This window comes from Odontesthes bonariensis, chromosome 4 (assembly GCF_027942865.1).
Source record: "Odontesthes bonariensis isolate fOdoBon6 chromosome 4, fOdoBon6.hap1, whole genome shotgun sequence".
Classification (NCBI taxonomy): domain Eukaryota; kingdom Metazoa; phylum Chordata; class Actinopteri; order Atheriniformes; family Atherinopsidae; genus Odontesthes; species Odontesthes bonariensis.
In genome coordinates, this window is record NC_134509.1 from 21,650,750 (window position 1) to 21,664,389 (window position 13,640).

General features: G+C 40.6%; 1 protein-coding gene across 1 annotated transcript in view; it reads left to right on the forward strand.

Annotated features, from left to right (window-relative positions):
* The window catches only part of frmpd1a (FERM and PDZ domain containing 1a), a 54,334-nt gene that overhangs the window by 28,388 nt on the left and 12,306 nt on the right, over positions 1-13,640 (forward strand). Inside the window, exons 5-12 of the mRNA XM_075463478.1 lie at positions 3,798-3,900; positions 4,025-4,070; positions 7,916-8,020; positions 9,868-9,963; positions 10,164-10,289; positions 10,383-10,502; positions 11,487-11,623; positions 13,138-13,357. Of these exons, the coding sequence (XP_075319593.1) occupies positions 3,798-3,900; positions 4,025-4,070; positions 7,916-8,020; positions 9,868-9,963; positions 10,164-10,289; positions 10,383-10,502; positions 11,487-11,623; positions 13,138-13,357 (953 nt within the window). The remainder of the gene's footprint in view (positions 1-3,797; positions 3,901-4,024; positions 4,071-7,915; positions 8,021-9,867; positions 9,964-10,163; positions 10,290-10,382; positions 10,503-11,486; positions 11,624-13,137; positions 13,358-13,640) is intronic.

Genomic DNA, 13,640 nt, shown 5'->3' on the forward strand with positions numbered 1-13,640 from the left:
GAGTGTATGCCTGACAACCACAACTCAGGGCTTATATAAAATTGTCAAATAAATCCATTTATATGGTGGTTCATCGGTACAAGCAGCACAATTTATAACAGCCATTGTGCCTTAAAGCAATACAATGTAACTTCTCAAAAAGCCCATTATGGAGCTCCCCCTACAGGCTTGGAGGTAATGTACGGTTCCACTGTCGTAAATACAACACCCTTTCGCTTTCACGTTTCACGTTTGCTGACGAACCGGCGAGGAGTCAGAAGGTGCAAGCTATGTCGACCAAGAAGGTAAGAGTAATCAAATGTACCTGGGTGCGTGAGAGGGGTCTATTTGTTTTTGCGGTAGGTGTGCCAGAAAGCAAGTACTTCCGCTCAGCTCCCGGGCCCGTCCAGCAAAGTTACATAGCGCAGTTATTCCAACTCCGACCCCCGAAGGGCATAGGAGACAGGCCAATCGTAATATTAAAACTCATTCTAGCCGCACAATTTTTTTCAAGCTGTTATTTTAAGGTAGAAATGTTACATAGTATTGCTTTAACTTGGATTTATTGCCCTGTGGAAGCCGGGAAATGAAAATTAGTTGAACATAAAATTCAACAATGTATTTATTTAACTTGAACAACAACGCAAAGGTCCAAAACTGTGATTTGTTTTTGCAACCATGTACTGATTATATAATGAAGACCTGGCCACTGATTCCACAGAAGTGACATGCAGGAGTCGGAGGACTGTTACTGTGGCACAATGCACGTGCTTTGGGTCAGTCACCTGTAACTCAAAGCAGCTCTGTTCAATTTAGCATTTGAGTCCTAAGAAGTCCACATGGTGAAGTGATCTAAGAGAGAAAAGTCACCCATCTGTAAAGGTGTGATGAAGGACCTAAAGTGAGCAAAATCTCTGTAATTGAGACACTTCCATGATCCATGAAGCTGTTTAAAAGTCCAACATAAACCACAGATATCTCATTTGTGCACATAGATGGCATATTGTGTTCATTACTAGTGAATACATGAGCATGTTTGATATCTGTGAGTATGTCTTCAGAGCAGGAAGGTAAACGGTCAGAGGAGCTAGTTGACTTTTTGATGCATTGGCCCGAGGTCGGCCAGTGATTGCAATTGAACCGAATGCAATATTTAGCACTTTGTGCACGCCTGTAACAAACTAGCAAGATGAATATTTCTTTTCTCATCTCTTTTTCCACACAAACTGCAACATGTTCCTCCAGATGTTTGTTTTTAGCACCACTTACTTTTCCAGTGTTATTTCACCTTCTCCCACCCAGGGCTGGGGGATATGGGTAAAAAGTCGGATCACGATTTTTTTTTTTTTTTTTTTTTTTTTTTTTTTTTTTTTAAATTTAATATATCAGTTGATATTGATATATATCGGGTCCATAACTTGTAGCATCCACTCAAACCCCTTATTTTCCACTGTGCTTATTGGTAGCATGTCTTTTGCTGTACAATAAGCTGCTTCATTGGTAATATCACGGTGTCTCTCGTCATTGGCTATTTGTATTGTCTGTCAAATGATGGACGAATGTAATCTATTGAAAAGTATATCAACCATGTTTCATGTCGTTTTATCGCTCAGCCCTGCTCCCACCTTTTATAAAAAAACACAATGCTGCCACCAGATACAAGATGAGCAGATATTTTTCATGAAGTGGTGAAAGATTGTGAATTTTTGATTTGATTTTGAAATATCGGTTGTGATTTGCAGATACAGCGTCCAAACTTTTGGGGGGTTTTGGTTGTAAAAATGCAGATTCCTAAAGCTACCGCTGACATCTGTTGTGTCCAGCATACATTTGTCTTCTGATGTGCAGGGAAACACGGCTCTGATACTCCCTAAGGTGCTGGGGCAGATTTCAGAACCCCACACTCTACTGTCTCGCTCAGGTTTGCTCCGTCACCATCTGTTTCCACCCGTCTCACACTCACACACACACACACACACACACACACACACTCACACACACACACACACACACACACACACACTGTTGCTCAGGTCTCCAGTGGCCCCACTGAGCCTGGGCTCAGTCCTCCCCCTGTCTGTCTTTCTCTCTATCTCCGGCAGGCACAGCAACATCTTGACAGTGAAATATGAATCCTTTATGTTAAAGCATTTTCAGACCGATCAGTGTGACCTGCATCTGTCCATGTCTTATATCACAGGTTAAACACTGTGAATAACAGGGTTACCTGATGGTTTATGATACAGAAAGAAGGAAAAAAACCATCAAATTATTAAGATGGAGAGCAATGAAGGGAGGTGCTTTATGGAGCCCTTGATGAGGATGATAAATGTGTCTAAGAGGGAACTCGTGCATTTTGTTTAAGAGCTCAACCTCATGATTTACTTTGCTGTCATCAGCCAATTTTAGATTGCAATTAGATTTATTATTGTAACTTGAGTTGTTTCTCTTTCATAGTAGCCTCAGACCATATAAAATCCTCCCAGTATGCAGCCTGTTAGACGTGTACGTTTGGACTCTTAACTTTCATGTGCTTTCATCTGATATTTTGAAGCTCAGATTAACACATGCAGTGCCGAACCTTTTCTTATCATTAGTCAGTTGTTGTTTTTTTATGCCGACTGCTACAAAGTCTTCTCTGGAACCGCTTAATCAGAGAACAGTTAAAGGGGAAGTTCGTTTTTTTTAAACCTGGACCTTATTTCTGGCATAATATACCTTCATCTACTCACCGATAACAGTTTGGTGAAAGTCGGCGTCCTTCGGAAGATATTTAGATCACTGGAGATCCGTGTATGTCCATATAACGGGAGAGAACAGGGCAGAGACAATACAGCCTCTAAATAAGGCTTTATCTGTCTTTATTTCACCAATACTTTAAGACCAATGAATGAATGAATGCATACTTTTGCACTGTTAGCTCAGAGCTGCCGCGTTGTTGTTATTGGGGGCTTTCTACACATGCGTCCAGTAGGGTGACGGCATCGCCGCACCGCTGCAGCAGCATCTTTACACGGAATTTGCTACTGCTGCTGGTAACATGGTGCATTTTTGCATATTTCCAAATTGCCATGTTGCACGAAACTAGCAGTAGCAAACTCCGCGTATAGATATATCCGGCCGTCACAGAGCACGGAGTGAATGAGCTGTGCTGCTGTGGTGCGCGTCGATAAGCCCCCCGATAGCCCCCAATAACAACAACGCGGCAGCTCTGAGCTAACAGTGCAATAGTATGCATTCATTCATTCGTCTTAAAGTATTGGTGAAATAAAGACAGATAATGCCTTATTTAGAGGCTGTACTGTCTCTGCTCTGTTCTCTCCTGTTATATGGATATACACGGATCTCGAGTGATCTAAATATCTTCCGAAGGACGCCGACTATCACCAAACTGTTATCGGTGAGTAGATGAACGTATTTTATGCCAGAAATAAGGTCCAGGTTTAAAAGGAAAAAAAAAAAAAAAAAACGAACTTCCCTTTTAAGCATGAACACTAAGGGACAACTATGATGAGGTAAAGCATAGAGAGGAAAGCAGTATAAATAATAACTCAGCCATTCGGGTTTACGTGGAGATCTAGAGATGAAAACTGATGCTGCAGGAAGATGGTAGAAAGTAAAATGACTCGGAGAGATTTTATTTGTTCCAGCACAAACTGTTGCAGCTGGTGAGAGCAGTCTCAAAAACTTTCTGCAATGGTGTCAGATGAAAGAAAATCATTCGAATACAAGGTGCCGGCTGTCATCACTGCCAGTATGAGCTCAGGCTGGCTGAACACCCTCAGGCATGACAACACAAGGACGTTTTGTGTGTCCAGGTGGTCCTGCAGATGGTCGGCTCCTCCCTGGCGACCAGCTTGTGAAGATCAATAACGTCGCTGTCGATGACCTAACCCCAGAGCAAGCTGCTGAAATAATCAGGTCTACACCGACAGCTGGATACACAAACACACACATGCCTGATTATTGGTATATACACCAAAAAGTGCCACTTGAAATTAAGCAGTGTGCTTCAGGTCTGACCCCTTTTGTGTATTTTTTTCAGGGAGTCTCGAGATGCGCTGACTATGACAGTCCTCAGAATTATGATGGTGAGTCTTAGTGTCTAACTACCACACACACACACCACAGAAACAACATTTACATAAAGTGTTACACTTAAAGGAAAATTCAGGGATTTTTAAGCCCTGTTTCCTATTTGTTTGGGTGTAAAATATTAAAGGACCAAAAAAAATCGCTGCTGGTTTTCCTTTACTGGGTGGGGAAAAGAACAACCGCAAAATGGCTGAAACATAACATCATACCTTAATCATCCACTAAAATAAGGGTATTTACAACTGACAGGCTGTTATCATCAGTGTCGGACAGAATTACGGAAAGAATCTCTGAAGGAAACGTCGGAAATCTTTCGTTGAGTCTGGTTCTGATGGAGGTTCCTTCCTGTTAAAAGGGAGTTTTTTCTTCCCACAGTCACCTCATGCACTCTCAGGATGGAGTATTGGATCAAAGAGAAGTTCTGATGCTCTTTAATGGGCTCTGTATGATTTGGACTAATTTGGAATTTAATCAATTGGATTGAATTGGAGTGTATCTTTGAAGTGCCTTGAGATGACATTTGTTGTGATTTACTGATATATAAATAAAACTTAATTGAACTTCAGGAAAACGCAGTAATGGCACAGAGTTCGGGTGCTAAATGTAGCCAAACCGTGGCAACAAAAAGCAAAGCTTTAAGAGATTAACTTTGGAGGACTAAGACACACTGAAGTTATTGTTCTGGATGTAAACCCTCTCGTCTGCGGTGACTTTTTGACCACAATGACTGCTGCTAAGGCCAAGGTACTGTTTCCTGAAGAAAAAGGCTTTTCCAAGAGTAGATGAACCATCTCAGAGCGGCATGGAGGGATTTTTACTTGCTTATCTGCAGCCTCTCCTGGCTGCTGTGGTCTTTCTCTTTGTCGTTTATTTTTCTGGTAGCTCTTCTTCTGTATTCTCTGGCTCAAATAGATGAGAATGACAATCAAATTGAAATTCCTCAACCAAAATTATCATAAATTAGCCAAATATTCACCTTTGACTTGTGGATTTCTGTAAATAATATGTTGTAATGTTGAGTACTTTTACCTCTCAGCTTTTCAGCTTTTTAACTGCCACTCATGGGATTATCGGTCATTGTGGGTCCTTTTTGTCCATCAATATTTTACTCTTGATACAAGGGAGGAAAAATAAGGGATTTTCCTGTAAGTGGATGATAGCTGGTCCTCTTACAGCAGCACTTTACAGTACATGCACTTAATGTACCTCTTCTTCCAGTTCTATTAGGTTATAGAAAGAATCCACTCATGTACAGCATGTGAGCACTACATGTTGTGCATGTGTAGTGTCTCCATACACATAAGAGTCTAAAATGCTGTTATGAACAGCAGCATTAATCAGCATACCAATGAGTCCTGGGGCGAGGTGTAAATGATACAACCCTCCTGTCACCAGGGTCCCACCTCTACATCACTGTTAGCTGTAACAAGATGTTACACCCTCAGGAACACACACACACACACACATTCAGGTTGGGGGCTCCTGCTTTTGACACATACTTCATCACAATCACCTGACCTGTTCCTGTGCATTTTCTGCATGTGTGTGCTGTGCACCTCACTCTGCGTGCGTGAGAGTGACATGTGTGTGTTTGCATTGAGATGAAGTCGGTCGATAGATAAATGGCTGCTCCTTGGTGATTCTCGTCAGCAGCTGTGCTGATGGAGGCAGCTTTGCAAAGTGATTCATCGCTCACAGATCCTCCAAGAAGTCATTACTGAGAATGAAAGAATCAGTAGCTTTGCTTAGAATACATTAATCTCTATCCTGCTTGTTGGTGGTGTCTAAACATAAGAAGAATCCTGGACCAAGGCACAACTGGAGTAAAACTAGTGCTTCAATCTATCTGCTGTCACTCGTTCAGTTGGGACAGCAACTCGTACACATGAACATGAACATGAATATGAACATGAACGCATCGTGGATATCTCCTGCACATAAATCCCTTACTTCCAATTAATCATACTGCAAAACCTATTTGGAATTTGACAAGGACATGAAATTAAAAATATGTGATGCTGAAATTGAAAGAGTGACAGAGATTAAAATTTTTAAGGGTGGTTATTGACCATAAATTAACATGGAAACCACATGTTAATTATATCAAAGGAAAGATTTCTAAGATGATAACAATTCTGTACAAATCAAGAAACAAATTAAATTATAAGGCCTTACATATTATTTATTGCTCACTTATACTTCCTTACACATATTAGCCGCTTTCGGACTGTAGGAACCTTTGGCAGTTCTAATAACCTTTTAATCCGCGGGGCCGTTTTCTCCCGTGTTCGGACATACAGGAACTCGGGGCTTTCTCCCTTAGTTCCTATAACTATTTAGCTCCTTCTCCGAGGTCGGGTCTTTTCATGGTTCTATAGGCCTAGAACTATTCTAACGGAGGTGTGTGGTGGTCGGTAGCTACGCCCCATGTCATGCTATCACAGCTGAAATGTTCACTCATACACGGACACAACCGGCGGTGTTTAATAAGTTAAACTTACACTGGTCTCATTTGTCTGCAGCGCTGCTCTCCTTTCTTCCTTCATGAAATGAAAAAGTATCTCCTGACTTTCTCTGTGAGCTTTTCCAGCCTCGATATTAGACGCCTGATGTGATTGTCCATGATTAATATCACCATCATGCAGACCATAAACACAGTGGCCTCCCCGCTCTCCATATTAGCTTCTTGGTGGTGTTTTTTCTACTCTCATTACTTTTACCGTTTTGTTTTGTGTTTGAATGTAGCGCTAAACGGCTAACGGCTAACAAGTCACTGAAGCAGACGGCTGCGCGCGGCGCATCAGTCCCTATCAGGTCCCGACTCATGTGCGAATGCAGACTGAAACAGTTCCGCTGGGGAAGGATAGTTATCAGAACGAAATTCGAGGAGGGTAGTTCTGATAACTACTTTCTTAGAACGGTCTGTCCGAAAGCGGCTATTGTGTGGAAGTCTGGGGCTCGACATATAAAACAACTGTTAACGCAATAGTTCTCCTACAGAAACGAACCATACGGATTATTAACAAGGTTGATTACTATGTACATACCCCCCACTGTTTATGAAATCACATGTTATGAAATTCAATGATCGGGTGTATTACAAAATAATGCAAATAACGTATAGAGCTAAATCAAAGTTACTCACAGACAGCATACAAAGGTTTTTCTCATCTCAAGAAACAAAGTATAATTTAAGAAACATGTGCAAATTTACTGTAGCAAAGGCCAAAAAAAGAAAATAAAAGGAGATGCGCATCTGTTGTTGGGGTTTCATTAAGGGATGATGCTAATATAAATGTAAGAAATTGTAGTACATTTTGGGTTTTCAAAAGGGTGGCTTCTAAAGCAATTTGAGGGCTACAAGTATTCATAATTTGTGAAGAATTTTGTGTTTATGATTTTTCTTCATTATTCTTATATTTTGAATGTCACTTTATTGGATGCAATTCTGTTTTGTTTTTTGTCTTTTCTCTTTTTACTATTATTTTTTCTTTTTTTTAATTGTAAAAATATAGGTTGATGGGTAGCTTAATTTTGTTCGACAGGCTTAAATATAAGCATTACGCTTCAGCCTGTGCCTTTTCAGTCACTTAAAAATGCTATGATTGTACTGAACACATTTGTTGTATACTGTGTGACTGAATAAACAAACAAAGTAAAGTAAAAGTATTTTTGATGCTCTGCACAGAACTAGAAAAGTTTGATCAGGCCTGCTTGTATTTGTACACATAAGAACATCAGCCAGTGGGTTGAATGGATTCTACATTTTACTATCACAAGTGACAGCAGCTGAAAAAAAGGGATTTCTACTCCAGACTTTGTAAATGTGTGTTCATCCCAGGGCCCAAAGTCATCTTTCATCACACCAGAGAAGCGGGCCAAGCTCAGGTCCAACCCTGTGAAAGTCCACTTTGCAGAGGAGGTGGAAGTCAATGGACACTCTCAGGTGAGTTTAAGAGTATACAGAGCAGCTTTTGTGCAGCTTTAATGAGGGATGTTGCACTGTTTTTTAACTGAATTGGTTGTTTTCAATTGGATTCAGTGGAGCTTTGCAAAGTGCATTATACTCGGTGCTAGGAAGGAGCCAGAGGACCCAGAATTAAGAGCCAACAGAACCACACTATCTGCAAAAAGCAGAGATATAACTCTTATATGTCAAGTAGAGATTAGAGATAATAATAGGACAATGACATGTTTATATTACTTTTGCTTTTTTATCAACATGTATTAAAGTTACAGTAAAAGATGTTTAGGAGTTGCAGCTCTTCAATGTGGAGAAGCCTCATTTTCAGAAGCCCTGATTATTAGAATAGGCATAAATAAAATGTTTGTTTTTAATTCTCCGATGAGTCCTTTGCAGACAGCGACCGCCTGCAATTGCATTAAGAAGCTTTTTCTCCATTTCAAAGAGGTTTCACATCAAATCTTTGGATCATTATTGTCTGCAACAGGATTTATGAATCAAACATTTTCATGCAACAGCAAAAAATCAGAGTAAATCCTTCTTAAATAATTCATCCGACACATTTACAATTTAGTTTGTGATGATCTGTTTATCATCAGATTGTTGTTCTATTTTCCTGAGAAGGGAATTCTCCGAGAGGAGTTTGAGTCTTATTCAGGATATCGGATATCTTTAAAAAAACAAGGTTAGACATGTTTTAGTGAATTTAATTGAAGTTGTTCAGCTTCAGTGATGTGGATACATGTTTGATAAAGAATAAGGTTTACAGCACACAAGACGATGGGAGTCGCACAAAGTCTCATTAATATTTCTGCTTGCTGCAACATCTGCTATTTTGAGTTGAATTTCTTCATCTCAGTCACGTGGATATGAGCTGTGAGGAGAATAAACCACTAAATATTCCAAACTTACTATTGAAGAGTGATATTTTCATTAGTAAGAGAGTTTCTTTGTCTTGTTTACCCTTTGCATCCGTTCTTAACCTCCACATTATAAAAAAAGGACTGAGTTCTGGTATCTTTTATGAAACAACAGAGCTTTTTAGATGTGATTTATTAATGCAGTTGCCATTAGACTTTGACTTTGACAGTGCTGGCTTATTATGGGTTGAGATTATTCCATACTGTATGCAGTTTTTTTTTCTTTCATTCGCCACAGTCTGGTTGGTAGGAGCTCCCCGTCCTGCTTGCGGATGTGAAATTAGCTGGACGGGGAAAACCGCACAGGCTGGAGTGCCCATTACTAAACGCAGAGAAAACACGGATCAATATCTGCCCCATTCTCCAGTCCTAATGTCTGTGATTACAGGACAATAAGCATCAAATTAGGGAGAGAAAAGCAGAGGGAGGTGGAGGAAGAACGCACCAGTGATGGGGGAGGGGTACGCTGTGTTTGCCATCATTAAATAGAAAAACCCAAAAAAATGGAGAATGGGAAGGGTTATCTACAACTTGACTGCTCTGTGTTTGAACTTCAGATATGCAGACATCAATGTTTTATTGCATCGCACTGTCAATCCAGAAAAACGCCTTCTTAAATCATAGAAGAAGAGGAGGGGAGAGATGACTCACCACAGGGAACAAACCAGGCGGACAGAAACAGGCCAGATGATGTGATGCAAAGAAACGCTCCGTGAGAAGATAAAATCAAACGACTCCTTCTTTTTACAAGGCTGTGATAAGCACAACATTACTGCCTGTATGGCTTAAGCATAAAGACATAAATAAAATGCATCAGTTCTGCCTCCTTTCTCCCTTTCAGGCTATTTATAACTTCTGGAACCAACAGGGACACTTTTCTTGAGCCCTGATTTGCTGTTTGCTTTACAGGGGAACTCGCTGCTCTTCCTGCCTAATGTCTTGAAGGTGTATCTGGAGAATGGACAAACCAAGGCCTTCAAATTTGAGTCCAGCACCACAGTGAAGGTATGTTGTCATACTGACTCCCATTTCTAACTTGCAACGTTTTAGGTTTCAAAGGTGACGCTGAGGTTCATTAAGAGCCTCATTCAGAAGACTAGCATCAGTATTGTATAAGCATTAGTTTCCTGAATCATCCAACTACTCACACTGCTTTGATGTTAACAAATATTGTGTCTCAAGCTTTGATTTCCTCTGCACATCAGGACATTGTGATGACGCTGAGGGAAAAGCTCTCTCTGAGCCGCATTGAGCATTTCTCCCTGGTGCTGGAGCAGCAGCACAGCAGCAGCAAGCTACTGCTGCTGCACGACGAGGAGAGGATACAGCAGGTATCCAAACACACGCACATGCAGGGGGTTTAACCTGCATTCACAAGTATGTGTTTGAAATAAAGCGTGCATGTGTGTCTTGTCTTCACCAAGGTGGTCCAGAAGAAGGAAGTTCATAACTACAGGTGTCTGTTCCGGGTTTGTTTCATGCCCAAAAACCTCCAGAAGCTGCTGCAGGAAGATCCAACGACCTTCGAGTACCTCTACCTGCAGGTAGGCTGATGATCCTGCAGGCCACCAGGCTCCTCAGATAGTTTCTATGCTTATTAATGATAGATTTACCCTTTTTCATGAAGTTTATTATGACTTTTGTTCAGAAAAATGACGTAATCAGCTGTTTTGTGGTCAACTCCTCGACTATATGTTTGTCTTTTATGCCACAATGATTATCCAAATAAGAACAACAGACTTATTACTGGTTAGGCTCAAACACAACACATTTCAACACATTTCATTTCAGAACAGCTAGATAATAAAACTAGCTGTTCTGAACGCTACAGTTGTCTCACAAGTAGCGTTGAGGTTTAAGTAAACCTACTCATAATTCCTCTATGAACCCTCATTAAAGCACGATATTTGAACGTCTCAGCTCTGCTTGTGGCATTTATCTACTTCAGATACGACACTCGAATCCTGAGCTAATAAATCTACACAGACGTTAAATATCAAATCATGGCAATCATCCCAAGTAGAACCACAAACTCACATATACCGGCAACATCAGCGGAAAAAAGCTCGGGCTTCTTACCTGAAATGGGATTAAGAAGTTTGAATCAAATCAATAACAAAAAAGTTTTGAAAATCCATTTATTGACTCAGCGTGATGTCGATTAGCTTGTAAAACTCAGCTTGTATGGAAAAGTGCAGTTTTTCATTACATACCTCTTCCCCTGTGGCTCTTTAAATTCATTTAACAAGTAGTCCCACCTTGGAATACAAAAAGAGGGAAAATAAACTACAGAGTTAGTTTATGAAGCTAATCTTCTTCATGTTCCCACAGATCATTTGCTTCTAATTCTTCTAATAATTTATTAATATAAACTAATTATATAATTTAATTAGTTTGGGAACTGCAGCTGGTTCTAAAATAAATACAGGATTATAAAAAGGGCTTTAAAACAACGTCTTATTTAATCTTGGGTCTGTATTGTTTTTGGTTTTAACCATTTGTGCTGTTTTCGCGCCTCCGTGTGTTAGGGCGTGAACGATGTGCTTCAGGAGCGCTACGCGGTAGAGATGAGGTGTAACACTGCCCTGCGACTCGCTGCACTGCACATTCAGGAGCGGTTGGTGAGCTGTGGACAGTCCCCCAAAGCCAACCTGAAGATGATCACGTGAGACACACCCACATATGTTTTCAGTTGTGTTTTCATCCTCTGATGTAATCTGACGTAAAAAGTCCAAAGCAAAGCGGGGATCCCTGCTGGTCTGTCCAGTTGCATTTTAATTTATGTATTAAAGACGCTATTCTGTGTTTAACCTCTGTTATTATACTTGAAACTGCACCAAAAAGACTCTCTGTAATAATAACATAAAGCATTGTTGGAACAAGTGGAATTAAATTATTGGTCTTTCAATGAGATCAATAAGGTCAAAACTAATGCGTAAGGTAGCATTACGTTACATTTCTTCATTTAGCAGAAGCTTTTATCCAAAGTGACTTTTAAGTGAAGACCATAATACTTCAGTGGAGTAAGAAACGTTTGCATAAGCATTGAGCTCTTAATCAACTTGAAAAGATACCCTGCACCTATAACAGGTTCCGAAGTACATCGTAAATCTGAGTTGGGTGTGTTGGAGATGCCAAGGGAGCAGCTGCTCTCCGAGGAGATGAGTATTAAAGAGATCATTAAAGGTAGTTCCAGTAGCGTTCGGTAGCTTCTTCCAACAGACCGGACAGACACTACATAAGGATCTAAGAGGGAGCATAAACCTCAATGACTTGAGTTTGGGTTCAGATGCAGAAATCATCTAGAAGTGACTTGAATTTAATATGAGCAGCTGGTGGAGTTCAGTGAGTAATACTCCTGCTCTGACACGCCGCTGTGTTCCGGAGCATCTGTCAGAGTTTTACCGTACAAGCTGCAAGACCTGCTAGAAGAGCACTGGGGTTGTCCGGATGTCACCATGGTCTGTACCGAGAGTTGGTTGGCCGGCTGAGTCTGATACAGCCTGATTCTTTTAATGTCTTAAAAGACGGATTCAACGCGGTCGGTGCGGTAATTGGCCATCAGTCGTGAAACTGTGGTTTCTCACAGCCTTGGTTGGGATGAAATAAAGAAGTAAGAGGTTTAGTTGAAGGTGGCCAGGCCTTTATCCATGTGATATGTCTCAGATTAACGCTCTGCAAGACTGTGGGCTCATCTGGCAGGAATGACATGTACATGTTTTTGCATCAGTTATATTAGAAGTCATTCGAGCACATAGCCAGACCCACAGAGGCCACAATATGATGCAAAGACACGATGGGATGTGGATGTTAGTCCTTTCAAAATCACATTTAAAGAACGTTCAGTGAGTTCTGATTGAAACCAAAGGTTTGTTTTGTCCAAAATGCCCGAAATGCAGCATGGATAGCCAGCTTTAGTCCAGATGATTTAAGATCCACTGTATTGCGCCTGTCATTGTTTTTGTTATAGAAAACTGGCAGTGAACGCATACCAATTTCTCTTTGTCTTATGCTAAATAAGCTGTACACTGCATACCATACACTCATGTATACATACCAAGAACATTCAGGTTGTTTTTATACCAAAAGTTTCATATTAAAACACGACCGTTCATGCAGATATGTGGCATTCCTGTAGTCAGTTTCCACTCTCAAATTGTATTTCTATGTTTGCTCCAGGAAGACTTGGGGAATAGAGAACTTTGTGTCGTCCACCTTGCTGAGGAACATGCGGGAGAAAGATCTGAGGAAGGCCATCGGCTACCACATGAAGAAGAACCAATCGCAGCACGATCCCAAGCTAAAGGGCCTGTCGGTCGATCAGGCACGGATCAATTATCTGGAGGAGCTGAGCGAACTCAAGTGTTTTGGAGGGAAATCATTTGGTGCTACCATGATGGTATGGGCTTCACCTGTATCTGTGATGTCTTTATATGTTTAGAAAAGATCCAAAAGCAGGTTACAAAGTCAAGTAAGAGGAACATTAGTTTTAGGAATAAAGATAAACTTTATTAACTATATATATTTATCAACTAAGTGTGGATCAAAATATGCAACTTTGAGTAATTCAGGAAAAGGGAGGCCAGCTACAGGCATCATCCAACAAAACAAGGAACAATTAGTCTGAACTGTACTGAGAACTCACACTAAATACACTTAAGGAGAGGACAAGGGAAGGAATC